Source organism: Suricata suricatta, chromosome 3, assembly GCF_006229205.1.
Source record: "Suricata suricatta isolate VVHF042 chromosome 3, meerkat_22Aug2017_6uvM2_HiC, whole genome shotgun sequence".
Taxonomy (NCBI): Eukaryota; Metazoa; Chordata; class Mammalia; order Carnivora; family Herpestidae; genus Suricata; species Suricata suricatta.
In genome coordinates this window covers 12,185,742-12,209,501 of record NC_043702.1, presented here as the reverse complement: position 1 = coordinate 12,209,501, position 23,760 = coordinate 12,185,742, and the positions used below count along the sequence as shown (strand labels likewise).

Here is a 23,760-nt window from a genome sequence, read left to right as displayed (position 1 = left end):
CCTAGAAAGTCACAGACCCTTTAAATGAGAATCACTGCCTTTATAAGTAGGGGAGTTAGGCCCTTGAACTCAGGCTTTAAAATACTCTAAGTTACTTTCCCTGCCTCCATTTGTTTTTAGCAGTCACATCGACCTTTTCTAGGTTAAACTGAGTGTCTTCAGTGAAATAAAAGTGCATATTAATTGAACACTTACTATGCAGTCCACACCAAGATAAATGCTCAAAGCCAGAGCAAGCATTACAAACACTGTGTAAATGTTAAGGCAGTTTCAGAAGAGAGAATCAGGATGCTTGACAATAGGAAGGACTTGCTGAAGTTGGTCTTCGAAAATGGGTAAGACTTAGTCTAATGGAAGTCCACACAAGGGCACACCCTGAGGTGAAGGATAGAAGCAGGATCAAATGCTGAAACCAAGAGGGAAGACAGTTACATGTACTTTGGGGAGAACAGTGGAAACAGAGTAGATATGATCAGATCACTGGAGGTCTTTGAAAATTAGTCAAGGGGGTTTGAAGTTTTTATCATATGAAATATGGAATAATTGGAAAATTTGGAATAAGGTGGATGCTTGAAAGTAAGCTAGGAAACTCAGGCTAGAACAATGGTGTCCAAGTTAGTCTAGAACAGTGATGTCCAAGTTAGTCTAGAACAGTGGTGTCCAAGTTAGTCTAGAACAGTGGTGTCCAAGTTAGTCTAGAACAATGGTGTCCAAGTTAGTCTAGAACAGTGGTGTCCGAGTTATTCTAGGACAATGGTGTCCAAGTTAGTCTAGAACAATGGTGTTCAAGTTACTTTTAAGCAGAGAGATCACAGGGATCAGCAAGGAGGTTTCCAATATATACATATATATGTAAGTTTTTGTATAAATTGGCAGCCTTTCTAGCTGTGTAACTCTTTAGAATATCTTTAGGATTAGAGATAATTTAAATGTATCCCAGACAGAAACTGTAATATACAGGCACTCAAAAAGTGACAGCCAATATAAAAGTCTGTGACAAAAATATTTTCTTCTCATATATCTTCAGATACATTAACATTAAAATTAGCATCCTCTCTATACCCTCTTGGATAAGAACTCTTCCATTCCCAAATTCTAATTTCCAAAGTATCCTATCAATGACCTGGGTAGCTCATTTGAGCTCCCGAAATCAAAGAAGAGTTAGAGAAATGCTTTCATAGTTTGGAAAAATATTGTTATTATGAAAAATGCCAAAAGTCTTAGAAGATGGTTATAAACTTGAAAGTGAATGGAGATAAATTAGGGAAATGCTACCTTTCAGCACAAACCCAAGGTTATAGATATCAAAATTATAAGGGAAAAAAAGAGGGAGAGAGAGAGAAAAGAAGGGAGGGAGGGATGAAATATTTTGGAGCAGGTAGAAAAGACATTTCTAGACTTCTGGACCAGAGCTGACAAGAAGGTAGCAGAAATGTTCACGTCCCTTACTTTTTTCCTGAAGGGGGCTCTAGTAATCACTCTATAGAAACAAATCCTAAATGAGGTGCAATGTCCAAAGGAACAAAGCCGTTGCTTCCATGACTTGTTGTTTATTTCCAGGAGCTGAGTGCAAATAAGGCTTGATTTCCAGTCGGTTGTTGTGAGACTGTTTCATGCCCTGCCAATCGCTAGCAAGCGTGGGAAGTATTCGATGTCCTGGAAGAGCGTGCAGCAAAACGAAACAGGAGCCTGAGGGCTGCTCCTCCCTGCAGACACTGCTCAGCTAACTCTGCCTTTTCCCCTTGTCCACAGAACCGAAAGTAAGCTGCAAGTTAGGCCGGTCTGCGTCCACGTCAGGTGTGCCCCCTCCGTCAGTTACTCCTCTCAGGCAAGCCAGTGACCTGCAACAGAGCCAGGTACCATCATCGTTAGCCAATCGTGATTGACTTCGTGTGATGCAACATGCCAGACGCTCCTACCTCTGTCTGTCATGTCTTGTAGACAACTCTTGCATTTGCTTTTCTTTCCCTATGTGTGTGGGGGGGAGGGGGGAGTCGTGGGATCCGTGTTCTCATCCGAAAGCAAAAGTCTTTCTTCTCTGTGACTGGTGAAACTTTCTTGGTTGTTTGTTACCAAATCGTGTTTGTCTCTGGTTCCCATCATTCTGTAACATTAATGTAGTAAATTTGTACTCTATGTATTGGCTCGGTGGTTATTTTTTTTAAAAATTCTTTCTCTCTTTCATGTTTTGTGTACTTTTATACTGTCTCTGAAAATTTATCAACATTTGATAAATTTATCTACTTTGTCTTATGTAGATTTCTTTTTAAATGTTTTGTCTATAACACTGGCGCAGATGTTGTTGATGAATTTGTACATACCTTTCAGCTCTTATCCTATTACACTGTAATATTTGTGGCCATTTTGCTTTTATTTCTATTTAGCTCAGAGCATGATTGTAAGACACTGTGAATATCCATGTCCTTATAAATATTCATATACCAACTCATCGGGACTCAACATGGCAGCTAGTTTTCTTAGGCTATAAAGACAGATTGACAGACAAGATAATCTAGGTTCTTACCAAAAACTGTAGATTAATAAGGCGATCTTTAGATAAATGACTTTCCTCTCTCCCCAACAACATCAGAAATGTTCTCAGAAAGAGAATGTAAATGTTCATGCATGGTAAATAAGATCTCTATTATCGCTTGAAGAAAAGAGATGAGAAATAAAGGCATAAACTAAAACATCATTTAATCCTTTACAGTAACAGTATGTTGCTCTGATGTTCATTTGAGTACACGGTTGCCTCTGGGGAGTAATCACGACACGTAAATGTCAGTCCATAATTCACCCAGTAGAAATTCAGGACGTTGACTTCATTGGTGAAGCTTAATTGTTCTTACTGTTAAGTATTATGGGTGTTAAATAGGATAAGGTCGTCCTGGAGTGACTTCTCTCTCCATGTCCCAGCTTAAATCTTTGCATTCATAAGATGCTTCTGAAACAGTAAATTATAAAACTAGTGATGGTACCTCCATGGGAACTGTCCATTACTGGTTAGCAAATTACATATTCATCAATTATTTAAAATGTCAAGCTATTTAAAAAACATAACTAAGCAGAATAATTGCATTTTTTTTCTAATGGGAGACATGGTGCTTTTTTAGTATTTTGGTCTGGCTTAAATGTGCACAGGATTTTGATTTATGAATATATGAGTTATCTATGAATAAGGCATCTCAAGTGTCATTTAGAATTCCTTGTGTCTTAATGTAAAATGTTAAATGCTTTCATAACTAAATGTATCCAGCTCATACACTTTTGGGGCAAAAAAAAAAAAGAAGCTGAAACAATAAGACAATGAATTAATAAATAAATAACATGATTCACCTAAGATAAAGGTAGTTTCTTAGTTGATTTAAAGCTATTTCAAAACATTACATTTATCAATATTTAACATTTTAAAAAAATCCAGAAAGGAGAGAAATTTAGCTGTCAGAAGATTGCATTAATATAATTGATTTTCCAGGGACATGTACCTTGCTATTCCATTAGCCTCAGTATCACGAAGAGCTTTTGTGTTCTTTGTTTGGTTTTGCTTTTTTTTCTAATTATATTTATAGTTGTTTCATCCTAAACCCCTTTAAATGAAACGGTCCCTGGGTTAAAATGAGAGCAGGGTTCCTGGGATAAACTCCTGGAACAAAAACAGGACATGCTCTTTGTGCCTTTGCATTATCAGCTCTTTGTTGACTTGATGGGATCCTCTTTATTCTTCAAAACATAGCAATGTGAGAAAGCCGCAGCCAGCAGAAGTTCTGGCACACACCCGTATGGTAGATGGGCTGTCAGGGCTTTAAACTAGTACTGTAGTACCTGCCCTTTCCTGTACTAAAGACGTAAAGTGGCTCCGAAGAACCTTGCTTTGCGTTCCTATGACTTAGCCCTGAAGTCTGTGGCTGCCTCGTGAAGATCTCTCCTCGCTGAGTTCTCAGGCTCTTGACTGAGATGGCTAAGTAACGAACCTGTGTTGTTGCATGGATGACACTGCCTTTTGTTCAGTAACTCGTTGCCTGTAAGAGTGACTACTCAGACACCAACTAGGACGTGGAACACCTAGCTTTATCAAACAGGATTCCCAGTGGTACGTTAATCACAGAATGAGTAATAGGAGACGGCTCCACCTCCAATTAGGAAACCATGGAAAACCACGTGATCTCTTTATAACAAACAAAAGCAGTCACTAATCCCCAAAATAAGTCCAGTGGGTGTTGATCAGCTGAGGAGGTGGGCTTTAGGATGCCCATGCCATTTTAGCCAAATTAAGGGACATTACCTTTCATAGAGAAGGCACTGTATTTTCTTTCAGATCGTTTGTTAATCTCTTTGTCATTTCCTCAGTAAAATTTTTTGACTTGTCATTACATTTCGTGGTAGGAACTTTCTAAGAAGTGTTGCAAGAAGATTTATGAAAGTGCCTGAAACTGCTCTGGCAGAAATATACAGAGGTGCCTCCAGGCCTAGGCCATAATGATCGTCCACCCCCAAAGAATCTAGAACAGTCCGTAACTGACTGAGCTACAGAGGAGCCCGGGGCCAACAGGGACTGTCCGCTGTCTGCATCTGTGTATCAACAAAGGTCAAGATAGCATTTGCTTGATTTTGCAATCTTGTGGCCTCAGGTAACTACGGCAGACACGAGATTTGTAGAAATATATAATCTTATCTGACTGGAAGTTCCAAATATGTATGAGAAAATGTAAAGCTCAGGAAAGAAGTGAGTTGTAAAGCATTTAGAGTAGAATATTCTTGAAACTCAGAGAGAAGAAAACACATTTTTGTCTTTAATTCATTCCAGAATAAGTAGACTAGACAAGGGGTGGGACATCCCTTTGGAATTTTATTGCCATGCACCCCTATATTTTGGCATTTGTCTGAATGTAGATCTTTGTAAATTAAACCAAATTTCTGTGCCTACTATGAAAAAAAAACCAAACCCTTGTTTTCTTGTCCTTAGTTATAAAGGTAAAACTGTCTAGAAGTTGTATTGAACTTGGAGTACATGCAACTTTCCCTTTTTTCCTTCAGTAGTAAAGTCGAAAGACATGTGTTCAGAAGAAATGGGTGCAACCACTTTTATAGACAGTAGAAAAGGAAGTTCATGTCATTCCTCTGATTTGGTCGAGAACAAACCTACCTCTTGGAATGTGACCCCCATTCCATTGGCAATGGGACTGACTGTGGTCTTGCCACAGCAGGTGATAGGACAGCAGCTAATGCTCCCGGCCACCTGGAGGCCATGCTTTCTTTCAAGAATGGAGCAGCTGGGGCGGGTCTCTAAACAGAAGTGCCAGCCTTCCTTGGATAAAGGTTCCCAAAGAATGTTTGTATGTGTTTTTCAGGGAAGGAAGGAGATGAGCACCACAGCCTCCACTATACACACATATGCACACAATACACATGTGCATGCATGCACACAGACATGTGCACACACACATACTTAAACACTCACATTTACATACGCTTATGCTCCCCTACACACCCCAGCTCTCACAGACTCACATATACACATACCTACTTGCTCACGCTCACACACTCACTCATGAATGTACACACTTCCCATTTGTTAGGTAACACGTCCCCAGGCCAAATCAGAGAATCCCAGAGAAGTGATTGCATCCCATCACAGACTCACATCACCATAACAGTGACCTAAGTGTTGAAGTGAAACTTCACCATCTCCCTGAGGCTAGTCGATCTTTCTAAACTGGATTATCTCTGATTATCCTTCATCTTGGGGAAGGGTTAGGAAAAGGCCATCTGTAATATCCTTTGCACTTATATTTCAAAGGCTGACAGACCCGAATCTCTTTGGAGAGCTTGCAGTTGCCTCGGAAGCCATTTTCTCTTGTTCTGTGGACCCTCTGTGTCCTGACAGGTGACCCTTCATTGCTTAGGAAAGGCCTCACTCCAGCATCTTTTCTGTATCTTCCCAAGCTGTTAGCCAGGCTAGCACACTGAGCCCGTTCAGCTTGTCCCTTCAGTATGATTCCTCAAGCATTTATGCCATTCAGTGCCAGTCCTCTGGACTCTTTCCAATCTCTTAACTTTCCCTTTTGATGTTTGAGGATTCTGCTCGGGCATAATGAGAGCCAGCCTGGGCTGGCCATGGAGCAGAACATGTTCTCTCTCCTCATGGTTGCCACAGCTATGTCTGCAAGCCAGCATCAGGCCAGCTTTTCTAGAAAATGAAAGACCATGTTGTGGTGGCCCCACCTTGGTGAATGTCCAACGTGTGCTCTGGCCACGCCTGGATGTCAAAATTGTTTTTGAGATACCTTTATAAAAAAGGAAGGGCGCCTCAGTGGCTCAGTTGGTTAAAAAAAGGAAAGTAAATCATTCAAAGATAAGGATTAGAGATCAGGATGTAGGATTCTGTGACAAGGGCTGTGCCCAATTCAGGGGCGAACCACTAACGGGTGTGAGAATCAGTGATCTTTTGCTGACTTACAAAGTTTCTTTCTTGATAAATGTCTCTCTCTATATACCCTTGAGAAAATGTTCTTCTCATACAATCTAACATCGTCCCTCCCTTAAATTTTTGCCTCCAGTACAGTGGGATGTGTTGACTTGCCCCATAGGCTCAGTAACGCTTTATCTTAAAGCTTTGCGAAGATCACTGCTCTGTCTCAGGGTCTGTGTCAGTTCTGGGCTTTCCTTTAATTTTCCAGATAGTCAGAACATTTACACATAGAACTTGTAAGAGCCTGGAAAGCATAAGGAAGGTGAAAGACAAAGGGAGACTGAGTATATTAACATAAATACTCAAACTAGGACACGGGAATTCTGATTCCATCGACTCAATGCCTACCTACATCTCTGAACAATGTAACCTTAAAAGGTACGTTCTACTTTAACTTCACCTTCCGTGCATGGGATCAAGTAGAAAAACGGAAGAAACAAATCCTAAGAATAGAGAAGCTTCAATAGTGTTTTCCCTTTAGAATTTCCAGGCTAACATTAGCATGGACATGACTTGTTTTGCTGTACATACTTCATTCTAGCCTTAAGCCTTGTAGACCTGGAATATATGTAGTAGGAGGTTTCATATGATCTGTTGTATATATATTTTCGCATGTTTCCTCTCTAGAAACTGAAGTCTTGTGGTGGATGGGAGAGAACAGTGTTAGGAAAGGAGGGAACAGAATATGTGGTTGGAGAGCATGCACCCTCCCAACTTAACAGGAGGAAGGGGTCCTTCCCATCTCTTTTTCAGATGTTGAACCAACTTTTGTTGTTGTTGTTAAGACCCGGCGGATATTCCAGTGACTCTTAGCAGACCTGACCCGAGAGAATATTCTGCCTTGTTTTTATATGTTACACAGCTGATTCGATTTATGCTCATTATTCCAGTGCATGATGGAAATGGAGGAAAAGCAGAAACAGGACACACAACCTAGCAGCAAATGTTGAACTCACTTCATTAACACATAGCTTCCTACCACAGAGTTTCCTGCAGGCCATGCAATAGATTTTACAATGACTCCTATTGTTTGCTTCATTCTGCATACCAGTTGACTACATATGTTTCCAAATATGTAAAACCTCTACAAGGATACTTGAAGCACCCTACTACCTTTACAAGTGCAACATCATCATGCTGGGGAAGGGTTTATCTGTGCTAACTTGAAACTGTAAAATGAAGCGCTATGTTAGCAAAGACTATGTTACAAAGAAATTACAATTATTTGTTATAATAATGGCATTTACTGAAGAGATTGGATCTAGCCCTGTGAAATGTGGAATAAATTCATATTATAATTAAGAATGTCAGTGTTTATATTGATCTCTTGCCATGGATTACAGCAAAAGTGCATTAGAATAATGCAAGTGCCAGAAAGCAAAAACAAAAAAGCATTATCTTATGTGTGCTCTCAATAATCCTGTCTGATTGCTTTATATAAATATTAGGCTTTAGTACCCTTTGAGAATTTCTATAATTAATTTCATGTTTTTAAAAAACCCCAAAATTTCTTATTACTTTTAAATTATAGGCAAATCCAGTAATATGTTTTATGAAATATTGGCATTATTTGATTTCCACTTTCATACAAAGAATTCAAATAGCGGAAACTCGATTGCTTTTCTCAACACACTATAGTAGAGCTAAGAAATCTGATCTGTTTTTCAGGCATCATCCTGTGTTAACTTTTGTATATTTCAGGTGGTGGAATATTTGGAAATCATCTTTTAAAGAACAGAATTGTCATGACCGGTCTCTCAGTAACTCCATTATTGAATAGGATGAACCTAAACAAAGATATCCCTATGTCCTCTGCCAATTACCCCTCCCACATATATAATCTCGTCATTTATCCCCTTAGAATAGGAGACAGAGTGTAACAAACAAGACGACATTCTAGAAGAAGTCATGAACCAGCTGACACAGAAGAGTGGGGATGGGGACAGAGGGCTGTGAGTGTTCACCCTCTGGCCGCCGCAGCCCCTGATGTGTGTGTATGTGTCCGCAGCATCAGAAATGATAACCTCACCCACCAGAGCTGCAGGTGAAAGTGTGAAGTAACTAAAGTCTGTAGCCAGGATTCTTGAACTCATGGAAAAGACCAAACATTGTTCATATTTCTTCATTGAGGATTAGTCTAATGAAATCCATGGGCCATTTATTGTCATCCCTGGTGTGTTTAGTGTATTCCAGGACTGTGAATACAGTCCCCATGTCACTGCAGGCATGCTGTCTGCAGTTCTACCCATGGGTGCCATTTTTCTCCCACATTCGAACCGTACTCAAGTAGCTTGTCCCAGTTTTGTACCTGTTAGATGCCAGCCTAGTGATCTTAGCTACTCAGCTAGATAAAAACGCTTGAGGTTTCGAGGTTGATCATATTAGAAGATTATTATTATTATTAGTCTTGAATCCACCAGTTAGTGGCTTGTGACCTTGAATATGTTGTACAGCTTTTCAGAGTCTGTTTTCTTATCTGTGAAATGGGCACCTTCTGTGGTTGATGTTGTTGTGAGGATTAATGAGATAACATATGTAGGGAAAGTCTTGGATAGACAGACATAAACTGCTAGAAAAGTACAATTCTTTCTCTTTTCCCATATAGCTTTTCCTTCTTCCAAATATTCAACTTCCCTACTTGCTAGAAAATTCTAAGTGGGAGAGTCATTCCAATCTGTGGCGTTCCGAAGAGGGTGGGCACAGAGGGATGGTCATCAACCCTGTATCACAGATCTTGCGTAGACCTACTAACGCATGGTGACAAGAAAAAGCAGACAGGCTTATAATTTTATTACTGATTTAAAATTCTCTAGACAGTGCATTGCCCTCTTGCCAGCTTCTGAGATGGATTGGTTTCCCCCCCGCCCTCCGCCCCACCTCGTTGGTACACCTGATATGATTTGATTCATTGTTTCTTTTCCAAATAAGAAATTAGGTACTTGGTTATTCAGTATACAATAGGGATCTGCTTTGGGCATTTCTTCTTACCTATAGATCTCATGTGTGGCTTGGAAGCCAAGTGAGTAGAAACCACTTAAGGCTATCATTTCAGAAAGGCCACCTGACCCCAATACCACTTTACTCTCCTATTTGAGTCAAAGTATGAATGAACATGAAGAAAACGCTCAGACTGCTGAGGAAGCCATTACCTGCTGGGGTCAGGACGAAGGGTGGAGAGAAACAGGCTAAGTTTGTTACCAACTTCCACACTTACGTGAAGCTTCCCCAGACCATGGCTTTAAACGCCTCGTTCTCCTACACGCTCCTGCCTTTACCCGTAAGTTGACCCATTATAATATTTTATCCCATCATATTGAATAGGTATTTTTTTGCTTTTTATTTCTATTTTCCCTTTTAAGGAAGAAGGCATCCAGGATATTGCATTATAAATTGTTATGTAAACCTGAGGCCTGAACTCTAACCTGCGTCTTGCAGAGCGAACGTGCGCATGCCTAGTCCTGACACGTGGATGTCAGATGGCACTATTTTGTATTTCTGTTTTTCTTAATGCTTATTTGCTTTTGAGGCAGAGAGAGATAGAATGCAAGAAGCGGAGGGGCAGAGAGAGAGGGAGACACAGAATCTGAAGCAGGCTCCAGGCTGTGAGCTGTCAGCCCAGAGCCCTAAGCAGGGCTCGAACTCACAAACCGTTAGATTATGACCTGAGCCAACGTTCGACCCTTAACCGACTTTGTATTTCTTAAGCAAAGTCACAGAAAATGGAATCTATGTATTGTTTAGTGCTTTGTAGCCTCATTACTCCTCTTTAAACGCCGAGAGTGTACTTTTCCTAAATTAACACTAACATGGATGTGTTCAGGAAAGTAAAGTGGACAATTTTAAATTGTAAATCACATCAGTCTCTTCAGTTTATACCATGTGGTTTTACGCTGGTCTTTCTAGTTTCCAATTTCATGCCAATTTTTATTAAACATTAGAAAATAGAAACTCAGGGATGGGGGACTGTCTAAAATATTTAACCTGTTAGACTTATTCCAAATGTCCCGTATACTTGAAAGTGACGCTTTGGCTCAGTCTAGAGAAGAAATGATCAATTTATCATGGTAGAGCATGTGGGAGTTGTGTACAAATAGCCTTTGAAGGACTATTAAAGCTAAACGCTATGGTTGTGTTCTGCTTCGAGCTGTTAGCAGAAGTCCACAGAAACCTTCCTCATGGACTCTAACTATTGAAATGAGGATCAGGCTTCAGATGGGTCTGGTCCCGCTAATGTGGGGAAAGGAATATAACATTAGGTGGACATGTAGCGCCCCCTAGCGTCCAAAGTGTGCTTAGCAATCCGTACTTGGGCTTTAAAAGTAAATGAATCCAACAAAACTGCTTTATGGCAGAGAAAATAGCTGTTTGCGATAATCGCCACAATGCTTACAAGAACCAAGAATTGGCATTTTTGATATTTGTTTTGCATACTGTTCATGACTTTAGTCTTGCGATTTTAGGTTAACTTAAAATTTTCTTTTAATGTTTATTTATTTTTGAGAGAGAAACAAAGATGGAGTATAAGCAGGGGACAGTCAGAGAGACAGGGAGACACAGAATCTGAAGCAGGCTCCAGACTGGATGTGGGGTTTGAACCCACAAATGGTGAGATCATGACCGGAGCCCAAGCCAGACACTTAACCTACTGAGCCACCAGGCGCCCCTAGGTTATCTAACTTTTAAATACACCTTTCTGTACTTTTGTGGGGAGAGGGCTGACGAACCTCGGCCAGCGTCTCTGAATGTTATGCATCATTTATGATGCTGACATTTTTATTAGGACTATGACACCTTCTGTGCATTGTCATTTTCTAAATGCAACTTGAGCCTCTTGGAAAGGAGATCACTTTTCCTGTATTGCATTCTGAAAAGAAAGCAAGCAGAGAAATCTTGAATGGCTGAATGAAAGAATTCCTGCGGATTGCTTTTGTTTATCATGAACATATTTGAAACATCTCACTTAGGATTCTTTCCTGAAAAGAGAAGCCTCCCTAACTAGTGGATAAAATTACCTCCAACTTAGGTTACAAGCAGATTTTATGCTACATTAATCTTGGATTGAGTTATACTACACTAGACTCAAAATAATAAATACACCCACATTATGAGTGCCTTACTCAAGAAGCACTAGAAATCTTTACTTTTTCCACCATTTTCTGTTCTTCATCTAGGGACAAATTCTTGTTCTCTGCTCTGCACGGCAAATAAACATTATCCTTTGGTTGAAAGCATTTCCCCAAAATAAAGTCAATTGCTAAAACAGTTTTTGTTGAAGGGCACCGGGGTGGCTCAGCTGGTTATGCCTCAGACTCTGGCTCAGGTCGTGATCTCACAGCTGGTGGGTTCGAGCCCCACGTCGGGCTCTGTGCTGACAGCTCAGAACCTGGAGCTCCTTTGGATTCTGTGTCTCTGTTTCTCTCTGCCCCTCGCCCACTCGTGTTCTGTCTGACTCTCAAAAATACACATTAAAAATTTTTAAATAAATAAATAAAATGGCTTTTTGTTGAGCACTTACTATATGTTTGACACAGTGTTCAAGATGTTTTATTAACTTTTATTCTCACAACCTATATACGCAGTAGATAACATTATCCCATTTCACTACTGGGAAAACCAAGGCTAGAGGGTATGTTACCTGTTGAAGGTCTCATCGCTAGTAGTGGCTAGATGGACAGGAGGCTGTGTGGACAGGAGGACAGGTGGTTCTATCGACTACATGTCTGTTTTCTTTTCTACCAGAAATAGCTGCCCTTCTGAATTCACTCTCTTCATAAAACCCACCTTCCTTCATTTCTATTAATGCCATTGATTTATTTAATCATTCTTTGATTTCCCTGTGTCTTGTCTTCGACCTTCTCTAGATTAAGAGCTAAGATAACAGAGGGTCAAATTCATCTAAGACTTCAGCTGCACAAGGTACCAGGATCTCCAAGGGTGAGGTGAGGCTGGGAATGTGGCTCCTGGGAGGAGGCTGGATGTCATTGACCGTCTCATTCTCTTATGGACCATGGATTGCTGTTGTGAGAAGCCAGCCATGCAGGCACGGGTGTGTGTGTGTGTGAGTGTGTGCATGTGCATGAGCAGGAACACGGACACTCCCGCACATCCTGTCCTTTCCACACACACGCACACATAAACACCGCTTCTAGAGGGCTGGTGTAGATGGAACCAACAGCACACAGAAGACAAATGATGTATTCACCAAGAATTATCCAGCTTCTGGCCTTCCACAGGGAATCTGTGAACAGACACTTTAAGGGGGGGAGGGAACAACCGTACTTTCACTTCAAAGCCTTTGTTTTCTAAAATAAATGCTGCATTAGAGCTAGTTAATAATCGCTCATTGTCAGCTATGTTGACAGGGATGGTATTTGGAATGCTGCATTTAATGACTTAAAGCCCAGGAAATTAGGACTTTATTTGAAGGACCAAAAGGTGTCAAGAGGAATCATATGCAGCTCAGTCAACTTTTCATATGAAAGGGCTGAGGCTTTTCCGGAGAAGCCAATGCACCCAGTCTCTTATCATTCAGGATACAATCTAGAAGGGAACCCAAACTGAGCTCCCATTTGATTGTTATTAACAAACACTGAAACAAGGAACCTTTGGAGAAGCCTTGCACTGGAAGCCCTTGAAGTCCATGATTGCTTTTCCCAGGCCTCATGGAATTTTCAGGTCTTTTGATTTCTACATCCATATGAAACGAGATAATGAGTATGAAATCACATTTTAAGCTAGAATGTTTAAATGTAAATGCTTATTTTCAATCATTTATTATTTAACATGGAGGCTTTTTGTTTTTAAACATTTAACTTTGAGCAAAGAAGTGGCACCGTAGGAAGGCCTTAGGGGGAAGCCAGACAGGCCACAGGACAGGAGAGCAGAAGACAGCGAGCCTGGGGCCTCTCCAAGCAGCTTTATGTTCTGGCTTCACTCAGACCCAAAGGTGGCTTGCAGAGCAACCGTGCAGTTTTATGACAGGTTCATCCTTTCCCCCAGCGGGTGTCTACTCTCCTGACCTGTCCCCATATCCAGGCTCCACATCAACAAAGACTATCTACTGACTACTCAATGCAAAACTGTGTGAAGTAGGCCCATTGCTTACAAGATGGAAGACAAAGACTTTGCCTGGATTTCAAGACCCCTGTGATCGGCCCTGGTCTTTCCGTTCAACTTCATTACCCAGCGCCCTGTCTTACAATCTCGCGCCCATCGGCATCCCTTCCATGGTTCTTTCTCACTTTCAAATGTCCCAGGGATGCCTCTAAGATTTGCTAACATTTTCTTCTTCTTGGAACACCCTGCTTAATCTTAATCTGATGGCAAGAGGCCGTGCAAACCTGTCTTGGGACCCTGGAAACCATTACTCATCTGTTCATCAATCTGGAATCAATTCCAAGTCTGGAATATTTTGTTCTCCTGCCACAGGTCTCCCAAGCATCTCTTCCATCTCCATATCTCCCTGTGTTTGTACTTACCGTGCCTTATTTTTATATAAAGTGAAGGGGGAAATGTTGGGGTTCAGAGCCGATGGCCAAGAAAGAATTCTGGAGACATCTTTGGTGCAACAGGTAGTTTTGTTAAAGCATGGGGACAGGACCCGTGGGCAGGAAGAGCTTCTGTGGGGTTGTGATGACTGACTGATTGTATACTTGCAGGTTGGAGGGGGTTAGGGATAGAGCAAGTCTTTAAGACATTTTGGAAACAAGGTTTCCAGGACCTTGAGGGACTAGCTGCTGTTAGGAAAAGGTCATTTATTACTGTTGAGTAAAAACTCAGTTCTGAGGCCCTTCAGATGTATATCATGAGGGCATATGCTTGAAGTATGATTGCCAACCTATAACTCAGGGGGTAGAGATGAAAGAAGTTTCCAAAGGAAGTTTTGTATGTTGAAGTAGACTTCCAGGATCCTGGAGGGTGGAGGTAATGTTAAGCTAAGATTGCCTTTTGCCCTTAGCAAAGTGTCACCCTCCAGGCAGCTGACTTCCGAGAGGAAGGTCAGTCTGTCGGTCTCAAGGTCTTGTCAACAGGCTGTAAGTTGTAAGGAAATGTAATCTTTTTCTTCTGCCTTTGTTTCCCACATCATAAAGGAGAACATTGTCTGAGGATGTTATCTTCTGTTCTGTTACCCAGAAAAGCAATCTGGGGAAAGATCAGGGTAGAGAAAGCAAAGGTTCCAATTTGCAGATGTTGCATTGGAAATTGCAAAGAGGACGCCATAGCATGTCCTATTTCTCAAACATATTCGACCATGACCACCCCCCGCCCCGCTTTTGTTAATTTTTCCAAAGAGCATTTCTTTTAATTCCAAAGATGCAGCTTGTAATTGTTTGGCTCTTTGAGGGCTAGGATGTATATTTTCATCTTAGAAATCTCCAGTTGTCTTTGTACATATTGAATGAATAAATTAATGCTAAAGGTGGACACAGATAAGCATCTCATTGGAAAGCTGTTATAATCATTTGCAGAAGCATTTAGGCTCCTGACAGGTGGCTATGCATGTAGAGCTCACATATGTCCCCCTCCATTAATTTACTATTTTTACCTGCTGGTGGAGGACGAGAGACAAATGTCACAAAAGACATTTAAAATTCAAGGGCCACCAAGAGGAATAAAACAATGACTGCAAGTCACACAAAAAAGGAAATACCTTCTAAATTCATTCCTAAAAATTGATTTTTTTTAAAAAAATAAGGCAGCTATATTAATACAAGGAAGAACAGTATGTCACAGGGGCCACTTTAGGAGGATAAACTTTAATGATGCAAGAATATATTTAGGACAGATCATAAATGGGGATTGGAGGAAACTGAGACCTTTATGGTCCCTCATAGAAGTGATTATGAAGCTGTCTCCCCACAAATAGTTCAATATGAGATTTTATCTTTGAAAATAACACAAAACTTACATGATGTTGATGCTTCTGACACCTGCCACCATGAGTGTTCATCTGTCATGTTCTGACGTGTGGAAGGTTTCCTCCACCCGTCGCCTCCAAACGATTCTCTCACACCAGATATCCTAGGACTTGACTCAATTCTGACATTACCTGCCTGCAGATGGCACCAGATCCCAAAGGTCAAGGGCTTGGCTGCACAAGACTGCTCCCACCCCAGATGCCCTAATGGAAAGTCCAGGTTGTCACTCTGCTTCTGACCCGGGGCTTTAAATCTGAGGTTCCTACAACTTGGGTTCAAGTATTTGGCTGAAGGGGCTCCTAGAACTCAGTGGATCTGTTAACAGTAGAGCCCGGGTTCCTTAGGAGAGAATCTAAATCAGGATGGCTGGGTGCAAGAGATGCACAGGGCAAGTTTTGGGGAAGGAATGTATTGCGTCCAATGCTCTCTGAGAACCCCCTTCTCTCTCTGAATCTCAACACGCTCGCCAATATGTGGAAGGAAGCTCTCAGAACTTTGTCCTCTAGGGTTTTCACAGAGGCCTCATTACAGAGGTCCGATTGATGAATTCATTGACTAGTGATGATTGGGTGACTTCCCCAGGGGTGGGTGGGACTAAAGGCGCCAACCCTCTAATCACAGGATTGGCTCCGTGGGCAACCAGCCCCCACCCTGCCTACTTTCCCAAAGCCATCTCATTAACATAATAAAGACAACTTTATTGCTCTCTTGGCAGGAAATTCCAAGGGTTTTAGGAAAGGTGGGCCAGGAAGAGGGATGGAGACCAAGGATAGATTCTTTATTATAAACCCCACTATCATAGTCTTTATATATTCTACTTCATTTAAATTTTTTTTACAGAATTTTGCATTAGGTTATTGAAGCTGAACCCCTTTCTGTCTCGCATTCTCTTTTTTTCTATTGTTTTACCCCAGAATTGCCAGACAGTTGCCCTCAATACATGAGAACTTGTCTCTTGGATGATTGGGCACGTGTTACATTCCCACAGAATTTCTAAAGCTCCTCCTACAGCCAAATTTAAATACAAAGTCAAGTGTTCAAAAAGGTTTTTTTTGAAAAGTTGTAAGAACAATCCGTGACAAAGAGCTATTTGCTCCTACGGTGTGTTGACTTAAAAGAAAGTCTACTTTCCTACTATACTGTCTTCTCAAAATGAGTTATGGAAGGGAGACTTTTAATTCCACTGTTAACTCTGTAAGGAGTTGTGTGTGAAGATTTGCTAAAGCTGCCAGAAGAGGGCAGCATTTTGTCTTTCCCTGTTTCCTTTAAAATTCAGGATGGATTTTACAGGTACATGAGGAAGTGCTACATTTCAATATTGATCATGGAGATGGAGAGAAATGATGTTGGGGGGGGTCGGTGAGGCCAAAGGAATGATCTGGAATAGAGCATGTCATGTTTTTTCCTCCCTTCTCTTCCTGTCTGTTATCTTTCCTTACTCTGTCTCTTCAGTGCTCCCAGTATAGTGACTAAACCCTAGGAAATAAGATTCACAGGAGGATACTGCTAGGTGCAAACTTTCTGATAGTGACTTGATAACATTGGATGCCACAGCTCTGCAAACAGTCATTTGGGGTCTGGGCAAAAGACTGTGGATAAAATTAATTTGGGACCATTTTACCTTCTCTTCCTTCTGAAGCCTCCAAACTCTTAAATCACTTGCATACACATATTCCAGCCTGTGTCTCATACCCACTGTCTAACCTACAATCTCTTGTCCCACTAACCAAATACTAATACCTAATATGTGTAACTGTCATTACTAGTCACTACCACGTGTAACTGTCATTTACGCTTTGCAGTAATTAGCATTAGTCCTTTGGAGTCTGCAAGTTGCTTTCATACATTCACTCAACAAATGCTCATTGTCCATCTGATAAGCACCAGATGTTCTGATAGGTGCTCAGTGGTTTATAAAACTTTTGTGTTTAAAGGAACGTCAGCTCCATAAATGATACACACATACAAACACACACACATGCACACCCACACATTTTAATCATGACATTTCATCTCTAAATATTTAAACATCTATTTCTAAGACCAACAATCACACTCAAAAAAGCCATCAAATAAACTACAATGACTTAACATTATGGTCTCATATAAGCCCATTTTCAAATCTCTACAAATGCCCCAATACTACACCGTTCTCCAATTCAGGATCCAATCTCTGATCACATCTTACATTTAGTTTTTGTAATCTTTTTAAAAATCATTTTTCATTATGAATATTTATGAGCTGCAATAATTTTTTATGATGCTTAAATGTTCAGTCTAGACAAGGTATTTTGTTTTGTTTTGTTTTCAGAATGACCCTTAGTTTTGATTTGATTGTTTCTTTGTGACTAGATTTGAGTTATATACTTTGAGCCAGAAGACCACGTGTAAAGGTCTTCTCAGAGAATCACGTGGGACACAATATCTGTTCCATGACTGGCAACATGATGTTGGATCGCTTGATAAAGGCTGTTTCTCTAGTCTAAATACTCTGAGTATCCAGAGGCAGGACCAGAGAGGCTATGTTGGAGTCTGTCCACCACAGGATCAAATCCATTGATGAAATATATTATACCTCTTGTGTTTTATTTTTTTAAAGGGAACAAAACATTTTGTTTGATCAAATTCTAAATAAATTTGACTTTACATTTTCTTTTGTGACCATCACAATAAGTCTGCAAATTGCACTGTTACTCTCTATGTCTGATGAGCAAACTGAAAAACAAACGGTCAAGTCTCAAGTTCACACAGCTAGCAATGGCAAATCTGGGATTTTTAGCTCTTTCCAGTCATTCCCCTGCAAGGTTCTTTCTTGCATAGATTAGCAGCAAATACCCACCACAAATATTTTGTACCGTTCATCACCACTAGAGGGGGGAAGAGGAACTTCAAAGTTAATTTAACAGCATGTATTTGAACTACAAATCTTGACATACAGAGTTCTGTACTGAGGAATGTTTATGCATGAATGAATAAAGGGGGGGAGAAAGACACTGTATCCCCACTGTTGCTTCACCTTTTTGTGTTTGCTAACTTTTGATTAAAATGGATTGATTATACACTGACACAGACATTATAGAATAAGATTAAAGACAAGTATAAATACCAGCAAACTATGAAATGAATAATGGCTCACATTTAATTTTTAATGAGGTTTTAGATAAGATAAACAGTTGTTTTGTTTTTACAACATGTATTATCTACCTACAAGTATAAATCATAATACATGCACTTATGGAATAAGTGTTAATAGCTACTTTCCATGAATCGTCTTTTTTTTTTCCTTTTTAGAGAAAAGACAAAAAGTCATTATGGAGTGTGAACTTGGCATTTATTATATGGTTTTTTTTTAAATCAAAAGACCCCAATTAAATGTCTGCATGTTACATCTTTACCTACCACAATAAGATGTCATTGTTTAATTCATCCTTTAAAAATTCCCTACCAGGGGAAAATACAAGGCAAAGCTAATCTTTTACACTGACTTGATTATTAAAACAGACCTTACCTTGTGATATAAGTGGAAACGTCCATTTTTTAATCCACAAAGTAACAACAATAACAAAAGAGTCAATGAGGGAAAAAAGAAAGAAAGAAAACAAAGAAGAGAATCAGAGTCCTCTCACATTTCAGCTATATGAAATCAGGTGTCTAGGATGCACTGGACAGACTGAAAATCATGGGGAAGTGCTCAAGTGACTAACATAAAATACAGCCAAACCTCATTAATATTTAAAGTGCTAAATGTAGAAAATGTGAAGTAGCCTTCAGTTCAGTAACAGAAAATATATAATAACGCTAAACTTTAAAGAGGAAAAAAGAAAGATCGAAAGAAACATGAAACACTGTAGTTCTGTCCCCCCATCAGATGATGTGCCAAGTGCAAAAAGGTCAGCTCAGTAGGTGTTATGATTCAAAAATTTCTTGTTTAAAGCCAGTTTGAGGGGCGCCTGGGGGGCTCAGTCAGTTAAGCATCCGACTTCAGCTCAGGTCATGATCTCGCAGTTTGTGGGTTCGAGCCCCACGTCGGGCTGTGTGCTGACAGCTCAGAGCCTGGAGCCTGCTTCAGATTCTGTGTCTCCCTCTCTCTCTGACCCTCCCCTGCTCATGCTGTCTCTCTCTGTCTCTCAAAAATAAATAAAACACATGAAAAAATTTAAAGCCAGTGTGAGTACCTCCTGTCAAGAGTCAGAAAGTGCGCAGAGCTGGAGAGCAAGGGGGATCCACGTGGATAAGGGAAAGCTGAAACACTCTTCAGATGAGTTTTGCCTGGCACATTCTGACCCTTTAAAACACTCCTCCCCGCCCCCCGAACCGTGGACCTGGTGTTTGTGGGTCCTACCTTGGAAAGATCTGTAGATAAACCATGATGAGTTCCTCTGACCAAATCCACTTCCTACTACTTTGCTATGGTTCCCGCGCCACGGCCCTAACGAGATATACGGCCGCCAAGGAATAAAAGACGGAGGCCATCTGTTTCTCATCTCAACCCAAGAGGCAGGTTTAACGAAAGGAAATGGGTGGACGCTGCTGTATAAAGTATTTTTATGAGACCTGAGAGTAAAATCCTGGAATGTTTTACCAGGAGAGGTCATGAAATCTTCCCAGTGGAGACCTTTAAAACCAGAGCAGATTCCCAAACTGATGAGCCGATACTACTGTGGCTCTGGCGGGCAAGGGAAAGGACTCTGAGATGGGTCTTTAGGCCTTTATAAATATAATTTTATAAGAAAAAATATTGTAAAGGCCCTTATAAAATGATGGTCTTAATTATCATTTGTATACCCTTGTATTGCCACAAAGGGGTGCTATTGACTTAGTTTATCTCTTCCTCAGAAAATGATTTTAGTATTTCCTCCAAAAATCTTACTATAGGCTTTTGGCAATCATTTTGGGGATAGCAGATAACAATTCACATTTTTAAAATACATTTCGGAATGACAGAGATCTGGATTAAAGTCAATTCTCCTAAAATGCATTTGGACTGCTTGTAAAGATCTCTTTAGAAAAATAAACACCATCTTTGGATTATTACTATGAATCAATAGCAAACTACACTTCTTCCAGGCAGTGATAGGCATGATAGAAACTTGTGAATCAAATAACCATCTTGTCCGCTGTGGTCGGGCAATCCTTTTGGTATTAGAATTGCAGGACTGATGAGCAGTTATTAGAAAATAGAGATAGAAAGCTCAGTCTCCTTTGAGAAATGAGTGTGGCAGAACAAAAACAGTTGAGACCCTAGCAATTTGACCTCCATCCATTTTTCCTTGACAGAGAGGGGAAATGCCAAGGGGATCTCCAACCATTTCTATACTCTGTACCATAGTTGTCTGTTTCCCCCTTAATCTTGGGCATGACAAAGTGAGAGTTCTGTTACTGAGCTGAACTGAAACTCACAGATTTGCCATGTGGTGAGTAAAGGACCCATTGAAGGCTGAGGAAGCATGGTGAAGCCACAAAGGTCAGGGTCTTAATTTTCTCAAGGTGGGTCCATACAGTTTTGGTAACTAGCTTTTTGCTCTGAGAGCTGTTGGGTAACTAGCTTTTTGCTCTGAGAGCTGAGAAGTGAAGGTAAATGAAAACCTTCCATTTCTCTTAGCATGACGTTGATGAGGACACTGGTGCCTTCAAGAGAGTGTAGCTGGCAGAGAGTTTGAGGCTTCGAATGTATATTAGGTTGTATGGATTTGGAGGTTTAAAAAGCATCCTGCCAGGACCTGTTCAGAAGGACTATATTTTCAGGTGTTTGCAAATAAAAGGCTTTGTGAACTTAACCTAAACATAGCCTGAGAGAGTATTAATTCATCTTTTATCTGGAATCTTTGGTGGGGAGCAGGGAAGGTTAGCACACTTGGAATACTTGAGAGGAAATATTTGTGTTCACACTTGCCCCTTGGGGCTCTTACTGGTGAGTGCGCAGAGGGCAGTGGTGAGATATACGATTTTTGGAGAGGCTACGGATGGGCAAAGTGAAATCAGCGCAAGGTGTGGGACGGAAAGTTACCCTCAGTCCAGAAGCTTTGTCTTATGACCACAACCCCTGACCTGTCATTGCCTTGTGCATTTTTCTCCTTTTGCTCTTTGAGACCAGGAAGCTTTCTATATTTGCCATTAGTCAACTGAGAAGAAGAACATATGTTACTTCCCATATCCCGAGTCTGTTCTCTTTGTAGGTTCTCTGGGGAGTAATATGTGGAGAGAGAACCAGAGGTTCTATTTGGTCCCAGGGGAGGTGTCCTAGAGATTTGTTGACGTTTGCCAAGGGCGTGGGGGTCACCAAGATTCAGAGAACTCGAATGGGGATACAATCTGGGAGTTATAGTTTAATAACATTCTGATTTTGGAGTAGATTATATTTAGATCAATGAGGGGCAAAACTCCAGGCTTACATGTTAACAGGAGAGAACTGATATGGCACTTAATTTCTAGAGTAAAATGAGTGATTATCCATAACTGCCTTCTCATAGCATTTGGCAAGACATGATTTTTTCACAATTCGCATAGGTTACGTTAATGATTCTCATTAGTCATTGTTTACTGATGGTGAAAGAGTTTCCATTGCTCTTCTCAAAACGTGGAACAAATTAATGGCTTCCATATTTAAAGGTCAAGTTTTTTTCAAGCTTTTTCTAAAATTTCATGGAAAGAAGGCAACTTTTCATTTAAGTTGTGGCATTTTGTTAAAGGGGTAAAAATAAAGTCCATTTTTTTCTTCCCAGAATCCTACATATTTTTGAATTGCATGATAAGATATGAAATATAAGCTTTGGGGACCCAGAGGAGTCTTCCCAGACTATACGTATTTATGAAACGCATTGCTCATGAACGTGGTATGATTGGTTGTAAATGTGCAGATGTGCAGAGCCCCTGGGTGTATCCCCCCTCAATTATCCCCTTGCTAAATTCCATGGACAACTTATTTAACCTCTCCAACTCAGGTGTCTTATCTGAAAAATAGTAGTAATTAGGATGAGATGTAATTATAGTTCTAAAGAGTAGAGGATAATGGTAACTTATGACAAACTAGATTTGACAACATCATTGGTTTTGTTATCACTGCTCAGTCCTCAAAGGACAATGAATACATTACTTCATTCCTGTCCTAGCTAAGAGAAATGTATTAAATGTATTGTACGAGAAACTTGGCAAGTTGTGTTCAGGGAAAAATGTGGCTTGACAAGTATGGACATCATTATAATTGTTTCTGGAGTCTTGTTCTCATTTTAGAGGAATGCTTTAAAAAAGCAAATACTTATCTCAGCAAAAAAAACAAAAGAAAATATTAGTAATACTGTATAATTTGAAATCATGATCCTAGAAAAAAAGTGAGTATAGTAAATGAGAAGTTGTGCAATAATTATACTCTATATGATACAGTACATATCTGAATTTTTAAAAATTTTTTGTCTATAATGTTCATTAAGGCATAAAATAATTATATTGAATTATGTAATTCTATTGACTATCTAATGTAACTCAAAACTTATTTATTTATTTATTTATTTACTTAAATATTTATTTATTTTTGGGAGAGAGAGAGAGAAAGAGAGAGACGGGGAGGGGAAGAGAGACAGAGAATCCCAAGCAGGCATCACACTGACAGCAAAGATCCCGATATGGGGCTTGAACCCATAAACCGTGAGATCATGACCTGAGTCAAAGTCAGATGCTTAACTGACTGAGCCACCCAGGCGCCCCTCAGAACAATACTTAAAAACTGGAAACACATTGGTAATACATTTTTACTTCAGACTGGAATTACTAATGGTTTAGATTTTTTTTTTCAAATCAATTTTTATTATCAACTCTTTTATTCTATTTCTCAAGAACACTCCAGCATGTAGAAAGGTGGTGTGAATTCCATCAACCCAGGCTTAAAACTTCCTGCTCGTTACCACCCAGCTCTGGAACCTCAGTTTCTCACCTGTGACACGGAGATACTTACAACTCTTGTGAATATGAAGGGCGACATGAGAGGAGATGATGTATAGAGCAGCCAGCATTATATTTGACGTATTGTGATGTCTGGTCTACCTCGTAGCACTTCTCCTTGTCTTGTAGGTCATGAGTGAGTGTTTGGATACAGCAGGATAGCTTTTCAGGAGCTCCGGTGCCTCCAGTTAGAAGGTCAATGGAAGCCTCTAAGAGTTATTATGAAGTTTGACAAAATGAGTCTCTCCCTCATTAACCAAAGATATCTTTGACAGGATTAAAAGTTTGCTCAGATGTAAAAGTAGGGAAAAAGTTCTAGTCTAAAAGGCCCTGCCTTATAAGATAGTACTCATACAGTACAAGAGTCTGGATTGATTCTGGGGTTTTCATACATTGGCAAGGGGTCGCTCTTCATCCTCAGACTGTCTGACCACAAGG

General features: G+C 40.2%; 1 protein-coding gene across 2 annotated transcripts in view; it reads left to right on the top strand.

Annotated features, from left to right (window-relative positions):
* NYAP2 (neuronal tyrosine-phosphorylated phosphoinositide-3-kinase adaptor 2) overlaps positions 1-23,760 on the top strand; it is a 251,615-nt gene that overhangs the window by 208,815 nt on the left and 19,040 nt on the right. The window contains exon 5 of one of the 2 annotated variants that reach the window (XM_029933694.1): positions 1,753-1,856. In XM_029933694.1, coding sequence (XP_029789554.1) covers positions 1,753-1,856 — 104 coding nt within the window. Of the gene's footprint in view, positions 1-1,752; positions 1,950-23,760 lie in introns of those variants that run through there. The other variant, XM_029933695.1, reaches the window with a different exon arrangement.